The following is an 18,908-nucleotide window of genomic DNA, read 5'->3' as shown; positions in this document are numbered from 1 at the left end:
AGGGGGAAAAAACCAGCATATTTTCATTCTGTTAGAATTAAGACATTCAAAGGCCAAGGAAGACCTTGGGCCAGGATGTCTGTTTTAAAGGCACTAATCAGGTCTGAGTGTAACGTGAGCTTCAAAGCCTATGAGACTGGGTGGTAAACATTACCACTGAATATAGAAAACATGGACTTGAGGACATCAAGGTACAATGCACAATACTGAGCTGATTTTCTACTGATTTGTTTTTAAGTATGCTGTCTTGCTTAAAGCCTTCCACTTCACATGGGTAGAGAACAGCTGTTGTCTTTCATAAACATTAACCATAGACAGAACTGGACTTTGTGGTTTCTGATTTTAGTAACAACCAGAAGGAACCTTAAGGAATAGGAAATACTAGACAGATTTTTAGGTCTCATAACTAGGCAGTATGTTTATAAATCATATATAAAAATACAACTGCTATGAATCATGTAAGCTATAGCCTCATCTTCCTTGTTCTGTTGTTGCATTTTAAGATCCTTGTCCCATGATGACTAATGACCACATTTATCTCCTGACAGTGGTAGTTACTACTTGCCTTAATTGTAGCTGCCTCTTCATGCTTGGGGAACTAGAGCCGGCTAATGAGCATCATTGTTTCTTAGTGTGCATCATGTAACTCAGTAAAAGGCCAGCAGACTTGTTACCTACCATGTCTGAGCAACATTCTAACTGGTATTCACCATACAACTTAGGGTGTAAGGACTCTTACTTTTCTAATGGTCACTGGCAAATGGTTGGTCCAATATAGGACCTCATGTTCCAGATTTGTATTACTCTTTACAAAGGAGGAAAATTTCAAACATAATTTTTTTAGAAATACGAAAAAAGTACTTCAAGACTGGTCATCTAGGGCTCCTTCTCAGGTAAAATATACAGAAGTATCACAATTATGATTTATGATTCTTGATATGAGGTTCAGTATATATGTGGTAGTCTAGGGATCCAAAATGTCTAGAGGAGCGTTTTTAGAGCAGCTTGATTAAACAGAACAAGCATATTAAAATTACTGGGTTTTAGTTTTAAAATTGTTCTTTTTTCCCTTTTAGGACTTGAATTTTATGGATATATAAAACTAATAAATTTTATTAGACTTAAGGTATGTTAACAGCTTTATTTACAGTCTTACATAGACATGGCAGAGGTGTCACCGTGACTGTCGGTGCACTGATCATGTAAAGGATGTGGGGTGCTGGTGGGAGGGACCAGGTGGGCGGCTGTGCTCACTGAGATGACCAATACTGTGGGGAAGGCCAGAGGAAGAGAGACAGCATGTCTGTCCATCAAAAACAGTCTATAGTCAGATTTGCAAACCCTTTGGAGACTCTTGTTTTTTTGTTTTGGTTTTGGTTTTTCAAGGAAGGGTCTCACTACCCCAAGGCTGACCTGGAATTCATTATGTAGTCTCAGGTGGCCTCCTGAGTGGTGGGATTACAGATGTGTACCACCATGCCTGGCTCTTGTTTTATTTTTCACATACTTTGTTCTTTCTTTTTTTAAAATTATTTTTTGTTTATTTTTATTTATTTATTTATTTGAGAGTGACAGACAGGGAGACGGAGGGAGGGAGGGAGAGATAGAGGGGGAGAGAGAGAGAGAGAGAGAGAATATGAACTGAGCGCACCAGGGCCTCCAGCCACTGCAAATGAACTTCAGACGTGTGCGCCCCCTTGTGCATCTGGCTAACGTGGTTCCTGGGGAATCAAGCCTCGAACCGGGGTCCTTAGGCTCCACAGGCAAGTGCTTAACTGCTAAGCCTTCTCTCCAGCCCTACTTTGTTCTTTCTTCAATGGTTTTTTTTTTTTTTTTTTTTTTGTCAGCACTTTCTCTAAATCTAGCACAGGAAAACTGTATCAAAGCCATTTGACAGGTAAATACAGACTTCTGAAATAGAGATACCACAACTTTGTGCAGTGTAGGCTTGGTTTCTTTTGTTTAAAGTCCTCCTTTGTACTAGGGAGATTTGTGCTTCCATGCAAAGAATAAAGTGTGCAATTAATTCATACCCAGAATCCAACAGTTGAGTATATGAATTCCATATACAACCCAGTGCCTTGGGAGAAGGAAGAGTATTTGAAGCCAGTATTAGAAGATGATCTGCTCCTTCAATTTGGTAAGATGAACCTGCAGTATCTGCTTGACCAATCCATTTGTTGTGGCCCAGCGGAAGTAAAGTGCTACTTGGAAATGTACCATTAGTCTCTCTGTCAGTGCTCTTGTCTGTCTCTGTCTTCTGTGCTCAACTGCAGTCCAAAAATATTAAATAGGTAATTCTAGAAATGAACAGTTTATAAGTTGTAAATCACATGCTGGTTGTGGTAATGTGATGAAGTATTGTGCCAACCAGTTTTGTGTCTCCCTGGAATGTGCTTTCTGCGTTTGCCAGACTGTCCACACTGAGCATGCTACCTGCCCCTTCCCCACCACTGTTCTGATGAACAGATGGACGCTTGTGGTGTCATAGTGCTTGCTGTCACATACTCCTCTTTGAGAGAGACCATAGGCACACAGCATTATAGCATCTTGGTCTGTTCTGTTATCCTGCATTGCTTCTTTCTGTGCCTGGTTCATCGCTTAAACTCTATGGTGGGCACGTAAAGGGAAAATGTGAGGTATATAGGGTTGAGTTGCAGGCCTGTAGTATGAGTCTTGAAATGCCCCCTTCACAGTTAGGGAGGTCAGTCTCTGAAGACCTCAGTCAATAAGTGGTTTCACAGAAAAACTGCATTATTTCCACACCTACATACAAGCATGAGCTTGTTGAGCATTTAGAACAGGATGTTTTGAAACATGGAGAGGTTTTTCAGAGCAATTTTTAGTTACTAGGCAGTGATTTTATGAAATGCTTAAAACATGTCCTTCACTGGGATTTTTTTCATCAGTTATGAACTGTACTGTATGAACATATTGTGTGGTGGTCATATATCTGGTTATACTCTTTTTATGTTTTTACTTTTTAAAGATTAAAAAGAATTCTTTTTGTTTGTTTATTTGAGAGAGAGAGAATGGTCACGCCAGGATTTCTAGCCACTGCAAAGGAACTCCAGATGCATGCACCACTGTGTACATCTGGTTTATGTGGGTCTGGGGAATTGAACCAAAATCCTTTGGCTTTGCAGGCAAGCACCTTAACTTCTAAGCCAGCTCTCCAGGCCCTATACTCTTTTTTAAAAAAAAAAAAATTAGCAGCAGCCAGGCATGGTGGCGCATGGCTTTAATCCCAGCACTGGGGAGGCAGAGGTAGGAGGATTGCTGTGAGTTTGAGGCCACCCTCCATAGTGAATTCCAGGTCAGCCTGGGCTAGAGTGAGACCCTACCTCGAAAAACCAAAAAAAAAAAAGAAAAAAGAAAAAGAAATTATTTATTTGCGGGGGGGGGGGGGCAGAGAACGAGAATGGGTGTGCCAGGCCTTGTGCATCTGTCTTCACATGGATACTGGGGATTCAAACCTGGGTCCTTTGACCTTGCCAGCGAGCACCTTAAGCTGCTAAGTCATCTCTCCAACCTTTTTTTTTAAATGTAGGGTCTCTCTGTGGCCCAGGCTGAATGGAATTCACTATGTAGTCTCAGGGTGGCCTCAAAATCACAGTGATCCTCCTACCTCTGCCTCCCCAATGTTGTTTATACTCTTAGATCCCCTCCCCTGTCCTTATTCCACGGGAGGGCCCTCCTCTGTGGGGTCATTGATATTTATTCACTCTGAGGATATGAATGCATCAGTGAGTCGGGGGGGGGGGTGCACAGGATACTTCTTCCCATTCTGTGGTTCTGAACTATCTCTCTGCCTCCTCTTTAGCCTTGTTCCCTGAGCCTTGGTGGGCATGTCGTAAGTCTACTTTAGTGCAAAGTTCTTTGCAATCTCTGAATTTCTGCTTTGATAAGTTTTGAGTGTCCTCAGCATCTACCATCTCCCTGGAGCTGGCTGTAAGGCTGTTAGTGAGAGCACTCACGTGTATTGTCTGTAATGTTTCCTAGGTTCTGGCAGACATGATATAGGTGGCTTGTGTTGTGCTAGCCAGTCAACTGCCTTCCTTGTCATATTTTTTTCAAATATTTTATTTATTTATTTATGAGAGAGAAAGAGACAGAGAAAATGGGCACACCAGGTCCTCTAGCCACTCCAGGCACTCCAGGAACTCTAGGAACTCCAGGCACATGTGCCCCCTTGTTCATCTGGCTTGCATGGGTCCTGGGGAATTGAACCCAGGTCCTTAGGCTTCACAGGCAAATGTCATAACTGCTAAGCCATTTCCCCAGTCCCCCATCCTTGTCATATTGATGGATCTTGGTTCTGCCCAGTTTAGCTGCCATCTGTTGTTTAAGAAAACAGATTTACCAAGAGTGAGGGCATCATGGATAAAGGGGGTAAGCATAGTTTTTTGTTTTTTGGTTTTTTTTTAAATTTTTTTGTTGTTGTTGTTCATTATTTATTTATTTATTTGAGAGTGACAGACATAGGGAGAAAGACAGATAGAGGGAGAGAGAGAGAATGGGCGCGCTAGGGCTTCCAGCCACTGCAAACGAACTCCAGATGCGTGCGCCTCCTTGTGCATCTGGCTAACGTGGGACCTGGGGAACCCAGCCTCGAACCGGGGTCCTTAGGCTTCACAGGCAAGCACTTAACCGCTAAGCCATCTCTCCAGCCAGTTTTGATTTTTTGAATTTATTTTATTTATTTGAGAGAGAGAGAGAATGGGCACTCTAGGACCTCCAGCCACTGTAAACAAACTCCAGATGTATGTGCCACCTTGTGCATCTGGCTTACATAATCCAACCTGGGTCTTTAGTCTTTGCAGGTAAATGCCTTAATCATTAAGCCATCTGTCCAGCCCAAGCATAATTATTTAGAACACTTTTTGATGGTTATAACCATTGCAGCCATGGAACAGGCATAGGCTGAGCTGAATGGTGGCTTTGCAGTGTCTAGAATGTAGGCTGATAAGGCAGGGTGGGGGTGGAGTTTAGCTTCTTCATTTGGTGGCTGTATGACTTCTGGCTGGTTGCCTTATTTTACCCATGTCTAAACGGGAATAATTGTAATGGTTTTGGCTTGTTTCAGAGTGAAGTGAGATGTGATGTTGGCAGTGCCCGTAGTAGATGGCAGTGGAGGTTGGTCTTCTGCATTTAATTTAGTGTAGTTAACGCATACATGTGGTGAGTTGGCTGACAAATGAAAAAGACAGATACACTCTAAATTCAAATGGAAACAGTTTGAATGCTAAATGTTTGAAAAGTACTTGAAATAATTTTCCCCAGTTGACCACATGGTTGGTAGGCACTTAAGATTCATTTATTCTAAAAAGCATTCTGATAATAATGTTCATTTATTTCTCTAGATGTAGAAGATCTTTACGAGCCAGTGTCTGTCCCATTCTCATACCCCAGTGACCTCAGTGAAAATTCCTCTGTGGTTGAGAAGTTGAGGCACATGGAGGCCCGGGCACTGTCTGCAGAGGCTGCACTGGCCCGAGCGCAGGGTGATCTGCAGAGGATGAGGTAACTTGCCAAGTGAACGGCTAGGTCGCTCGGAGGACAGGGCTGGTGGAAGGTAGCATAGGGAACACAGGCGTGTAATAGAAGCAGGGCAGAGTTAATTCTAGCAGTATTGATATGTAGCATTTTATGTGTGTGAATGTAGTTGGTAGAAATTTTCATGATTTTATGTTCTACATATCATAGTTATATGTTTGTGGTAATTTTCTGACTGATGTCTCTTGAGTACTTTTGGTTTTATTTCTGACTTTTCAGTTTCCGTGCTTGATTTCCTCTAGTTTTCTATCCTAGATTTTCAGAAGTGGAAGAATTACTATTTTTTAGCTTTGAGAGAGTCACAGTTGAAATTTCTGTTTATATTTAGTTAGTTAGTTTATCTATTTTGGTTTTTCTTTTTCTTTTTTTGTTTTTTCAAGGTAGGGTTTCACTCTAGCCCAGGCTGACCTGGAATTCCCTGTGTAGTCTCAGAGTGGCCTCAAACTCACAGTGATCCTCCTACCTCTGCCTCCCAAGTGCTGGGATTAAAGTTATGTGCCACCATGCCTGGCTAATTTTGATTTCTCGAGGTATGGTCTTGGTCTAGCATAGGCTGACCTGGAATTCACTATGTAGTCACAGAGTGGCCTTGAACTCACGGCAATGATCCTCCTTTCTCTGCCTCCTGAGTTCTGGGATTAAAGGTGTGCCCCGTGCTCACACAAGTGTGATGAGTGTGCCGCCTTGACCTGCTGGGGTGGTGGCTGGTGGCCATTGCCTGAGCACCTGCTTGACGGTCCCCCAGCCTGGAGGAATGCTGAGACAGCCCAAATTCCTGCTCCACATTTCTCAGTTCTTATGCTCAGGAAATTAGTAACCAATTCTAGTCTGCTTCTTGCCCCTTTGTTCTCCTCATATACCGTGTTGAGATGGAGAGCTAAGCTTTAGAGCTGCTGTGGGCAGTGTCAGTGTTATAAATAGTCAGAACTAACGGGAGCCTTCTTTCTGCCCATGTGAAAAGATAGTTGTGTTTCAAGAATGTTAACAATTGAGATAGGCTGCATTGATTCAGATGCTAAGAGCTTAAAACATCGTAAATACATAAATCTGACTAAATCAAATGCACCAATTTGGTTCATTGGCAGTGTTGTGGTCAGGTTTGCATTCCTTGTGGAAATCACTCAACCAAGAGCAGCTTTTGGGACAAAAGAGTTTATTTTGGCTTACAGACTGGAGGGAATGCTCTTTGATGTCAGGGAAAACGATGGTGTGAGCAGAGGCTGGACATTAGCCCCGACCAACATCAGATGGACAACAGGAACAGGAGAGTGTGCCAAACACTAGCAAGGGGGAGCTGGCTTTAACACCCATAAGCCCACACCCAACAATATACTGCTTGCAGGAGGCTTTAATTTCCAATTGCTATCAGCTAGCATTCAGAACACATAAGTTTATGGGGGACACCTGAATCAAACCACCATAAGCAGGTGTAAAGAATTATACTAAGCTGGGCGTGGTGGTGCACACCTTTAATGCCAGCACTCCAGAGGCAGAGGGAGGTGGGTCACTATGAGTTCAAGGCCACCCTGAGAATATGTAGTTAATTCCAAGTCAACCTGGACCAGTGTGAGACCCTGCCTCAAAAAACAAACAAACAAATAATAATTATACTGAGGCAGTTGGCATGGTCTTAAGGTTTACAGGATCATGACTGGGAGGAAATGTGCTACCTGCCCATGGTCCAGCAGGGGGCGCTCAGGGCTGCTCCAGCTGGAAAGCAATTTTAAAGGCTCACCATAGTCCACTCTCCTGCTGCCCATTCCCCAACCTCTAGCCTTCCCTTTTTCATGGTCCAGTAAACCTGTCTCAAGGGTGTATTTCAAATTGATTACAGACAATTTGCTCAGGATTTTGTGATGAACGCAGATGTCGGATCCCGCGCCTCACCCGCTAATGCCATTGTGGACCTGCAGGAGGACGAGGATGGCGTTTACTTCAGCTCCTATGGGCATTATGGGATCCATGAAGAGATGCTGAAGGTTAGCCACAGCATACTGAGCAAGTGCCCACTGAGAGAAGACAGGAGAGCAGGCTTCTCTGGGTACTGGGAACTGCCCTGTGCTGACAGCTGACCTGGGTGACTCAGGCATTGGCACTGCGGCCTGGTGTTCATCATTCTGAGCCTTCACTGTGAAGTCGTCTTCACTCCAGACAGCCTTGGAAAAACGTCTGCTTTGGGATCATGGTCTCAAAGCAGCTATTAAACAGGAATGAAATTGTAGGTTTGTTTTTACCTTGAAAAGGAAGTGATTAATGATTTAACTAGTAGTGCTGACTTAGCTTAGACAAAGAATTATGTTAGAAAGTTTCATTATGAGTAGTTCTCACCATTTTTATGATGCATCATGGGTAAGAAAGAACTATTTCATAAACTGGTCAAATCAAGTCTTTCAATCTAATTGGTTTTAATTTTCATAATGGAAATGTCCATATAAAATAGAACTTGGTACTTTTAATCAAATATTGTAGATTAAGATAGTAAGATTTTATTTTATTTTATTTTATTGTGGCTTTTCAAGGTAGGGTCTCACTCTAGCCCAGGCTGACCTGGAACTCACTGTAGTCCCAGGTTGGCCTCAAACTCACATTGATCCTCCTATCTCCACCTCCCAAGTGCTAGGATTAAAGGCATAAGCCACCATGCCCTGCCTGATGGTAAGATTTTTTTTTTTTTTAAGGTTTAGAGAGATTTTATTAGACTAAGAGAAGGAGAATATAAAAAGAAGACAAGAATGAGATAAAGCCCACCTAGAGAACCAAACTGGAGTCACTGAATGGGGGCTGAGCTCATTGCTCTGACACCAAGTTTTCTTTCTCTCTCTCTTTCTCTTTCTTTCTTTCTTTCTTTCTTTCTTTCTTTCTTTCTTTCTTCTTTTGTTGTTGTTTTTTTCGAGGTAGAGTCTCTCTCTAGCCCAGGCTGACCTGGAATTCACTATGTAGTCTTAGGGTGGCCTTGAACTCTCAGTGGTCCTCCTACCTCTGCCTCCCCAATGCTGGGATTACAGGCGTATGCCACCACGTCCGCCAGATATCCCTGATGTCAAGATTTTTTAAAAAATATTTTTCATTTTTATTTATTTATTTGAGAGAGAGGAAGGGAAAGAGGCAGAGAGAGTGAAGGGGGGAATGGGCACACCAGGTCCTCCAGCCACTGTAAACAAACTCCAGATGCATGTGCCACCATGTGCAGCTGGCTTATGTGGTTCCTGGAGAATTGAACCTGGGTCTTTAGGCTTTGCAGGCCAGCACCTTAACCACTAAGCCACCTCTCCAGCTCTGATGGTAAGATTTTTATTTTTATTTCTTTTTTGTTTTTTCGAGGTAGGGTCTTGCTCTAGCTCAGGCTGACCTGGAATTCACTATGTAGTCTCGGGCTGGCCTTGAACACACAGCAGTCTTCCTACCTCTGCCTCCCCAGTGCTGGGATTAAAAGCACCTGCCACCACACCTGGTGATGGTAAGATTTTTAATAAAGTAAAACTGAAAATACCTGACTAGCATGAAATAAATGTTGGGTTATAAAAGTTACTGAACATTTTAGTTGTTTATCTCTGGGAATTTTAGATGTCACTATTAACTTTTTTAAAACCAATAAAACCCCTTCCAGTGGCTTTCCTCTAAGGATTATTCTATTTAATGGAAACTAAGACTGGATTTCCCTGAAACATCCTATTTGATAACACGCAAAATAGACATTTGGTGAGTTCTGTAGAATCAGAGTGGAAGTGTGCAAATTCATGACAACTGGGGCTATTGAGATCTTTTAAAGTTATATCACTTCATTACTAAGGACGTGTCATTGTGCTCTCTGCTCTCTTGAATAATGGCATCACATTGAAATAATGGGTCTCTTATAAGTGAGCCAGATGAATTTGTTTAGAGAAATAGACTCACCCCATATTCTCTGTTGATGTCAGTGCTGTGGCCTATACTATTTTCTGTAGGGTCAGTCATGTAAACACTGTGCCCTTGTCTGTGTCTGTATGGTGCTGGTGGTGGTTTCTTAGAAAGGTAAAGGTCATGAAACTTCACAGGATGTGTTTTCACTACCGTGATTAAGTTCCGTGTGCCCATTTATGTCTCTCTCTGGACACATGGGCCCATGTGTTGGTCATGAGTGGCTTCGCACATGACTGAGTCTGCTTGTCCTCCGTGAAGACTTGAGAGGCTCCATCTTGAAGGTTGCACTGCTGCCTTTTCCCTTTAAGAGAAGGAGTGATCACAAACAACCTCCAGATGCATGTATCGCTTTGTGTGTCTGGCTTTACATGACTACTGGGCCATTGAACCTGGGCTGGCAGGCTTTGCAAGCCTGGCCCATCTTCCCAGATTCCATCTTTTCCCTTTTAGAGAATCTCATAAGGGTCCACATTAACTTTCTCTGTGCTTGGGTTTTCCTCTTGGAGATAACAGTGTTCGTAGGAAGGAAAGACATCCTCGATTCAGAAGGAACTGCTGGTGCACACCGCCTCTGCTCAGTCAGGTGTGTGGCTCTCGGCAGGCCGTCTGTGTCTGTCACCAGAGCAGCTGTTGGCGCTAACCCACTCCAGGCCAGCTTCCTGGAATGGTGATTGAGTCAGGGTCTCTCTTTTTGGTTTCTGATGCATTAGTACCACTACTTTGACATACAACTTAAGCAGGAGTAGTTTGTGGTCTCATTTCTGATGAGGATGGAGGTGATTATTTTGAGTTTCAGAAACAGTTGATACAGCAGGATAGACCAGATGGACTTGAAGCTTGTTGGTAACTAGCATAAACTGGCAAGAAGCCCTGTGGGGAGGGTCGTGGCTCAGCCTGCAGGTGTCGATGGAGGTGCTGCTTACTACTGGCAGCGTGGTGGCTTTTCTTTCCTAGTCTCCCTTTCTTTTTTTTTTTTTTTTTTTTTTGCTTTATTTTTATTTATTTATTTGAGAGTGACAGACAAAGAAAGGCAGAGAGAAAGAGAGAATGGGTATGCCAGGGCCTCCAGCCACTGCCAACGAACTCCAGATGCATGCACCCCCTTGTGCATCTGGCTAACGTGGATCCTGGGGAATTGAGCCTCAAACCGGGGTTCTTAGGCTTCACAGGCAAGTGCTTAACCACCTTAGCCATCTCTCCAGCCCTTTCCCTTTCTTTTAAATGTTACTTATTTATTTGCAAAGAGAGAGAGAGAAAAGGGGCACATCAGGTTCTTCAACCACTGCAAATGATCTCGAGGTTCATGCGCCACCTTGTACATCTGGCTCCATGTGGTTACTGAGGAATTGGACCTGGGACATTAGGCTTTGTTGGCAAGCACCTTAACCACTAAGTAATCTCTCCAGTACCCCATTCTCTTTCTCTATGGCTTACTCAAGCTTTCTGTCCTTTTCAAGCCAGCATATAAACACTTATTTGTAATTGTAAAGTTCACAGTGTGTCAATTTCCCTTTGGTTTCAGCCTCACTCCTGCCTGTGTGCTTGCAGGAGTAACCAGTGGCACCCCTCCTCTTCCCAGTGCTGCCCTGTCAGTGGGCCTCGAGCTTTCATAGTGTTTCTTTTTTGTTTGTTTGTTTTTGTTTTTTCGAGGTAGGGTCTCACTCTGGCCCAGGCTGACCTGGAATTCACTATGTAGTCTCAGGGTGGCCTCAAACTCATGGCGATCCTACCTTTGCCTCCCCAGTGCTGGGATTAAAGGCGTGCACCACCACACCCGGCTCCTGGCAATTCTTTTCTTTTTCTTTTTTCTTTCTGGTTTTCATGGTAGGGTTTCACTCTAGTCCAGGCTGACCTGGAATTCACTATGTAATCTCAGGGTAGCCTTGAACATATGGTGATCCTCTTACCTCTGCCTCCTGAGTGCTGCGATTAAAGGTGTATGCCACCACACCTGGCCCATGGTGTTTCTTAACTTCAGTAATTGGTATAAAGGATAGCTTAAAAAAGTTTCATTTTTTGTATTCACATGTTAGCCTTTTGTTAGAATGCAGTTTTAGAAATGCCTTTTTCTTTTGAAACAGGGTCTCATGTAGCGCAGGCTGGCCTCCAACTTTCAGTGCATCCTAGGCTGGCCTTGAACTCGAGTGGCATCATCCTGCCATGTGCTGGGATTATAGACATGTTGCCACCAGGCCTGCCTTAGAAGTGCCTTTTCCAGCAAGTTTATTTGCTTTCATATAGATGCCCATGTTGTGTGTTGTTCAGTTGAAGCCATGCTGGACACAAGGCCCTGTGAGGGTTTCCTCACACTGCTAAGCAGTCCAGCCACACAGATGATTTGCAGGAAGAGGCCTTAGAGTACAGTGGAGCTCAACGGAACATCAGCTTGTGGGGTAGGACCATAGCCAGGGTGCTGCTGATGAAGTGGGAGCAGTGAGAGCCAGAAGCAGGGATAGGCAGGGACGGTGTTCCCAGTGGCTGTCTTTGTGACTGATGGCTGCCTTTGGAAGTTCTGTTGTTTCAGCAGAAATCCCTGCCTTGTTGTAAAGAGTAAACAGGAAAATCTATGAAATGGTAAGATTTTAAAGGGACACTTTAAAATTAGCTGGAATATAAATTTACTTAAGCATGTTCTGTTTGTGGTTTTGAACTAATTTTAATAAAAGTTAAAGACAAACCTGACTGTAAAATAGAAATACCGAAAGTGGGATTAATTCTGGGCATTTCTCTTTTCAGTTCTAATAAGTAGAACAATTTTTTTTTCAAGGTAGGGTCTTGCTGTAGCCCACACTGACCTGTAATTCACATTGTAGTCTTAGGGTGGCCTCAAACTCACTGAAGCCCGTCTACTTCTGCCTACAGAGTGCTGGGATTAAAGGTGTGAGCCACCATGTCTGGTGTAAAACAACTTTTGATTTGAGATCTGCTTACGGGCTTCAAGTGGATCTCCGTATTGGCATGAAGTGTGTGTGAGGGGTGAGGCTTGTACTGTAGCATGTATTATACTCTTGGTTATTCTGCCAAGTCCACGGTAAAGGGCATGGCCCTGGCATCTGACCTACCCTCGTCCTGCTGCACCCTCCTCTGTCTAGCTCACCTGTACATGCTACAGTGTGAGTGCTGTGTACAGAAGTGATAATGTGTGGTTCCAGGCTCCTGGCTGTCTCTAGCTTACCTACTCCGATCCCGCAACTCTTGGTCGTCTCTAACTTATTCCACTCTGCAGCTCTCACTGACCGTCTGTCTCTGGCTTGCCACCCCCACCCTCCTGCTCTTGGCTCTCTGTAGCTTATTTACCCCAGCCTGATGCTCTCTAGCTCCCTTCTACATGCTGCAGCCTGAGTGCTGTGTACAGAGTTGCTGTTGATATCTTTCAGGGCTCCTGGGTGTTTCCAGCTTACTTCTGCATGGTGCAGTATAAGTGTTGTGTATGTAGCTGACATACACACCATTCAAGTACAGGGTCAGCTCAGTTGTAGTTTTTATTTTCCGTCCTTGGTTTGAATTCACAAAAGTGAGACCTACCATTTGACTGTCTTTCTTTAACATAGTGTGAGATCCAAAGCAACAATTCTTGTTTTGTGGGATTTATTTATGTAATTTTTTAGGGTTTTTTTTGTTATTTTTATTTATTTATTTGAGAGCAACAGACAGAGAGAGAAAGAGGCAGAGAGAGAGAGTGAATGGGCGCGCCAGGGCCTCTAGCCACTGCAAATGAACTCCAGATGCGTGCGCCCCCTTGTGCATCTGGCTAATGTGGGTCCTGGGGAACCAAGCCTCAAACTGGGGTCCTTAGGCTTCACAGGCAAGCGCTTAACTGCTAAGCCATCTCTCCAGCCCAATTTTTAAACTTTTTTTAGTAACAGCTTCCATGATTATAAAAAATATCCCATGGTGATACCCTCCCTCCCCCCACTTACCCCTTTGAAACTCCACTCTCCATCATACCCCCTCCTCATCTCAATCAGTCTCTCTTTTACTTTTGATGTCTTGATCTTTTTCTCCTCTTATGATGCTCTTATGCAGGTAGTATCAGGCACTGTGAGGGTATGGATATCCAGGCCATTTTGTGTCTGGAGGGAGCACATTGTATGGAGTCCTGCCCTTCCTTTGGCTCTTAGATTCTTTCTGCCACCTCTTCTGCATTAAAACCTGAGCCTTGGAAGGTGTGATAGAGATATTGCAGTACTGAGCACTCTGATCATTTCTTTCCAGCACTATACCACCTTCTGAGTCGTCCCAAGGTCGCTGCCATCTGAAAAGAGAAAATTCTCAACCAAAAGTGAGAGTAGCATTAATATAAAGCTGTAAACATTAAGAGAAGTGCTTACTGGGCAGTTTGATAAGCATAGTATATACATTTGGCCAGACAACAGCAGATGTTACACCCCTAGGGCTCATGACTACCCGTTTTAAGTTTTCAGTATCAGGGATGTATTCACTTCCCATGGAGCAGGCCTCCAGTCCAGTTAGAGGGCAGTTGGTTTCCCCCATAACAGACGTGCCACTGTTGCATGTGGGATTTATTTTTGCAGTGCCCTTGTGTTACGTCCTTGGCCATAGAACTCTTAGCCACCTGACTTGCAGGCTGTGTGTGTCCACCAGGAAGCAGCTTAGATCACGAGCCAGTGTGTGTATGAGGATGTTGAGTGCCTGCATCTCATGGTCCACGTGAGACTTGAGGGTACTCATCTCACAGAGTGGCCTGCAGAGTTCAAACAAGGTATTGTTTTGGCCTGCGGGCTCTTAAGATTATTTCCTACTACAGACATTCCTAGAAACGAAATAGGATTATGAATGAAACAGGTATTGACTGTGACTGTCTTAGCAAAACTGTCTTTTTTTTTTTAATACATATACCTATATTTTTGCACATTGCTTTTTTTGGTCTCAGTTTTCTTGTTTTCCGATAGCTCCAGTGCAGGCAGTTAGGTGCTACATGGCACCTGATTCAGGAAGCAGGTCCTAGCTTTCACAATCCTTTCAAGCCTCATGGCCGTGGTGCGTGGACAGATGTAAGAATGTCATAGATTTGACTTGAATTTTGGGGGTAGTCTTTAATTGTGGAGCCATCTCCCTAGTCCCTTCAGTGATAGGTTTTAAATAGACATTTCTCTATTCTTATTCCTTACTTGTTTCCTTTGGAAAGAAATAAAAACTCATTAGGCTTTGTAGGCAACTGGTGCTGTGATAGGACAGTGAATAGCATCCTGGAGCTGTTCAGACAGCGGTTGTGACCTGCCTTTCCTCTTCCCTAGGACAAGGTACGCACAGAGAGCTACAGAGACTTTATATACCAGAATCCACATCTCTTCAGAGACAAGGTGAGTGTGCGTGGCTGCATAGTCGTCCCTCTCATCCTGTGCTTCTTGGGCACTGCAGATCCCCTGCTTGGCCCTTGCTTGGCTGGCACTGCAGTGGATGCTTCCAGAAGCTAATGGGGCTCCTTCTTACCACTGAAAGCCACTAACTGCAGGGACATTGCAGTTAACTTCACTTGTCCAAATAATTTTGCCTAAACCATTTTTTAAAAATATTTCTTTGTGGGCTGGAGAGATGGCTTAGCGGGTAAGCGCTTGCCTGTGAAGCCTAAGGACCCTGGTTTAAGGCTTGATTCCCCAGGACCCACGTTAGCCAGATGCACAAGGGGGCGCACGTGTCTGGAGTTCGTTCACAGGGGCTGGAGGCCCTTGTGCGCCCATTCTCTCCCTCCTTCTCTATCTGCCTCTTTCTCTCTCTCTGACACTCTGAAATAACTAAATAAAAAATAAGCAATAAAAATATATATATATATTTCTTTGTTATTTATTTCTTACAGTCAGAGAGAGAGGGAGAGGGAGAGTGAGAATGTGTGCAGCAGGGCTTCTAGCCACTGCAGATGAACTCTAGGTGCTTGTGCCACTATGTGTGACAGGCTTATGTGGGACCTGGAGCATCAAACCTGTCTCCTTAGGCTTTGCAGGCATTATTTGCGAGGAGAGAGTGGGTGGGGGCAGGCTTTTCAACCAAGCACCTTTAACCACTTTGCCATCTCTCCAGACCCCTAAACTGTGTTTTTTTTTTTTCTCAATTTTTATTAACATTTTCCATGATTATAAAAAATACCCCATGGTAATACCCTCCCCCCCCACCTTCCCCTTTGAAATTCCATTCTCCATCATTTCCCCATCTCAATCAGCCTCTCCTTTATTTTGATATCATGATCTTTTCCTCCTCTTATGATGGACTTGTGTAGGTAGTGTCAGGCATGTAAACCGTGTTTTCTTAAAATTTAATTTTTTAAACACACACACACACACACACACACACACACACACACACACACACACACAGGTCATTCTCTTTTATCCCCTTGTCCCTGCTCTTGTTTCCCTGAAGCCCTCCTCAGTGGGGTTATGGTATTCACTTTGGGGTCATGAAGGCCTCAGTCAGTTGGCTATCTTCTTGTCTTATCAAGGGATCTTAGTTCTCTGTTTTCTCTGCCATCTACAAAATAAAACAGTCTCCAACCAAGAGTGAGAGCAGCATGGGTTAAAGAGACTTTTTGGTGTGCAAGCCCACTCTTCTTCTCCAGAGAACAGTGGGGCTTCTCTCTGATATCCGAGTCTCCTGACCATGGGGTTCTGACTTTTCCAGTACCAGATATGAGTTCTCTGCCATTGAGTGGACCTCATCTCCAAGCAGAGTTGGTTACAAACAGTTGGTTTCCCACAGAGGCTGTGTGCCACTATTACACGTGTGTACTTTTTGGCTGGCTTCATACAATGCAGAGTCCCCTACTTATGCTATTGGTGGCTCTTGTCCTCCAGTGCTCTTAGGGATCTCCAGCACTATGAGCGCTAGCCAGGAGGGAGCTAGTTTCCTTTTTTAAAAATAATTTTATTTGTATTTATTTAACAGAGACAAAGAGGGAGAGAATGGGTGCGCCAGGTCTCCATCCACTGCAAATGAACTCCAGACACATGTGCCCCCTTGTGCAGCTGGCTTATGTGGATCCTAGGGAATCAAACCCAGGTCCTTTGGCTTCACAGACAAATACCTTAACTGCCAAGCCATCCCCCTCTAGCCCTAGTTAACTTTAACTCCAATGTGGTGTTCTAATGTCTTATGACCACAGCCTGTGGTGTCTTCAGCAATAAGGTCTTACCTTTTAGCACTGGCAGTGTGGTGGTTTGATTCAGGTGTCCCCCATAAACTTAGGTGTTCTGAATGCTGGGTTCCTAGCTGATGGAGATTTGGGAATTAACGCCTCTTAGAGACAGTGTATTGTTGGTGGTGGCTTACGGGTGTTATAGCCAGTGTCTCTTTGCCAATGTTTGGCACACTCTCCTGTTGCTGGTGTCTACCTTACATTGTCCAGAGGGTGATGTCCACCCTCTCTCTGCTCATACCATTGTTTTCCCCTTCCATCATGGAGTCTGTAAGCCAAAATAAACTTTTTCCCACAAGCTGCTCTTTGGTCTGCCTTTTTCTGCCAGCAATGCAAACCTGACTGCAACAGGCAGGTAACCAAATGCTTTGGCAATGGTCTACATTGTTTTGAGGACCTCATGGGTCTTTCTGGCCAGTAGTACACTGTGCAGTGGGGGGGGGGGGGACCTAACTCTGGGCCTGGGGCTTAGCAGCCAGAGTCTATGCTAAACTTCATTTTTGATGTATAGTAATTGATGTAAATTTGCAGTGTGTCAGATAAGCCCCATGTCAATACACATTTTTAATTATTATTGACTGTGTGTGAGCAGTGAAAAAAAAAAATGTTACTTGTGAGTAGGGTTATGTATTATAAGGTGTATGCATTAATCCCTTAAAGTTTCTTCCCTTTGTGAGACCATCAGTTCTAACACTGTGAAATTTATCCTCTGTGAATGTTTCCACATATTTTACTCTCGTTCCCTTTCTCTATTGTCATGGTTAATTGGAAGTTCAGGTTTTCAGCTAATGAGACAAGAATTTGACTTTCTGCCATTTGTATACCTTTTTGGAATTTTTCTCTGATGTTTTTACCTCAAAAATATGTCTTCTGAGAATACAGCATGTTTTTGTAATTTTCACTTTCATTTTAGAGGTGTCACTAAGTGGATTTCATGGGCTTTACTTCCCCTGGTGTTTGTGAGTGGCCTTTCCTGCTTTTCACCTTGACTGGGTGTGTCCGGAGTGGTGTTCTGTTTCCTAAGCACCTTCCTGAGAGAGGTTCGTTGGGCAGTGCGCAATGTGAAATTTCTGTGGAGCTCTCGTGTCCCTCGACCTGTTGTGAAAGGTTTGAAATGAGGTACTGCTTGTCATTGATCTCACATGGACACGGAAATGATTTCCTGTTGATATCATGGTCTTTTAGCATCTCACATGTCACAGTAGCAGAGACTCAGTGTGTCTTCTGGTTTTCTCTTTGCACTCTGACTGGAAACTGGAATGCACTTGGCTCCCAGGGAAGCGAGTCTCAAGCGAGTCGCGTCACTTGAGAATGTGCCACACAGCCACAGGCTTTGTTTTGCTTTGCTCTTTCCCTGATCAGCTCTTATAGACGTTGCAATACTCTTGGTTAGGCAGTCAGGATCTAGCTGTAAAATTTAGACAGCTGGGGATCTCTCTACATCTATCAGCAAGAAGCTTTTTGTTGTTGTTTTGTTTTCAAAGCAGTTCTTTTATTTATTTAAAAAAAATTTTAAAGTATTTTATTTACTTATTTATTTGTCTTAAGCACACTTAACATGAAATTTTTAAAGTTTATTGTTTATTTGTTTATTTGAGAGTGACAGAGAAATAGGCAGAGAGCAAGAGAGAGAATGGGTGCTCCAGGGCTTCCAGCCCCTGCAGACAAACTCCAGACACACGCACCCCCTTGTGCATCTGGCTAATGTGGGTCCTGGGGAATTGAGCCTCGAACTGGGGTCCCTAGGCTTCACAGGCAAGCGCTTAACCACTAAGCCATCTCTCCAGCCCTGCTGTTGCAGGACCTCTAGCCAATGAAATCTCACTCAAGTCATGTGTGCCATTTTGTGTGCATGTGTGACCTTATGTGCATACGATGCCTTATGCATCTGGCTTATGTGGATTCTGGGGAGTTGAACCTGAGTCCTTAGGCTTCACAGGCAAGCACATTTTAGCCGCTAAGCCATCTCTCCAGCCCGGTAAGTAGTTTCTAAATCTTTCCTGGTACTGAAAGTCTGTATGTTTTATTACTGTAAAAAGCATCATCATGTCTTTGAGCCATCTTCCCTTAGCACTTTGTGATGTGCCTATCATAGGACTTTAAGCAGCTAGTTACTAATTTTTTTCTTTTTAAATTTTTGTTTGCTTATTTATTTATTTAATTTTTTTTCGAGATAGGGTCTCACTCTAGCCCAGGCTGACCTGGAATCACTGTGTAGTCTCAGGCTGGCCTTGAACTCACAGCGATCCTCCTACCTCTGCCTCCCAAGTGCTGGGATTAAAGGCATGAGCCATCATGCCCG

At 43.8% G+C, this 18,908-nt stretch overlaps 1 protein-coding gene across 1 annotated transcript in view; it reads left to right on the top strand.

Moving 5' to 3' along the window:
• Prmt3 (protein arginine methyltransferase 3) overlaps positions 1 to 18,908 on the top strand; it is a 99,899-nt gene that overhangs the window by 2,212 nt on the left and 78,779 nt on the right. Inside the window, exons 4-8 of the mRNA XM_004650814.2 lie at positions 1,077 to 1,126; positions 2,038 to 2,140; positions 5,364 to 5,523; positions 7,391 to 7,535; positions 14,715 to 14,780. Of these exons, the coding sequence (XP_004650871.2) occupies positions 1,077 to 1,126; positions 2,038 to 2,140; positions 5,364 to 5,523; positions 7,391 to 7,535; positions 14,715 to 14,780 (524 nt within the window). The remainder of the gene's footprint in view (positions 1 to 1,076; positions 1,127 to 2,037; positions 2,141 to 5,363; positions 5,524 to 7,390; positions 7,536 to 14,714; positions 14,781 to 18,908) is intronic.

Source organism: Jaculus jaculus, chromosome 3, assembly GCF_020740685.1.
Source record: "Jaculus jaculus isolate mJacJac1 chromosome 3, mJacJac1.mat.Y.cur, whole genome shotgun sequence".
NCBI classification, from domain to species: domain Eukaryota; kingdom Metazoa; phylum Chordata; class Mammalia; order Rodentia; family Dipodidae; genus Jaculus; species Jaculus jaculus.
Note: the sequence above shows the minus strand (reverse complement) of the source record. Positions and strands in the feature narration are given on the sequence as shown.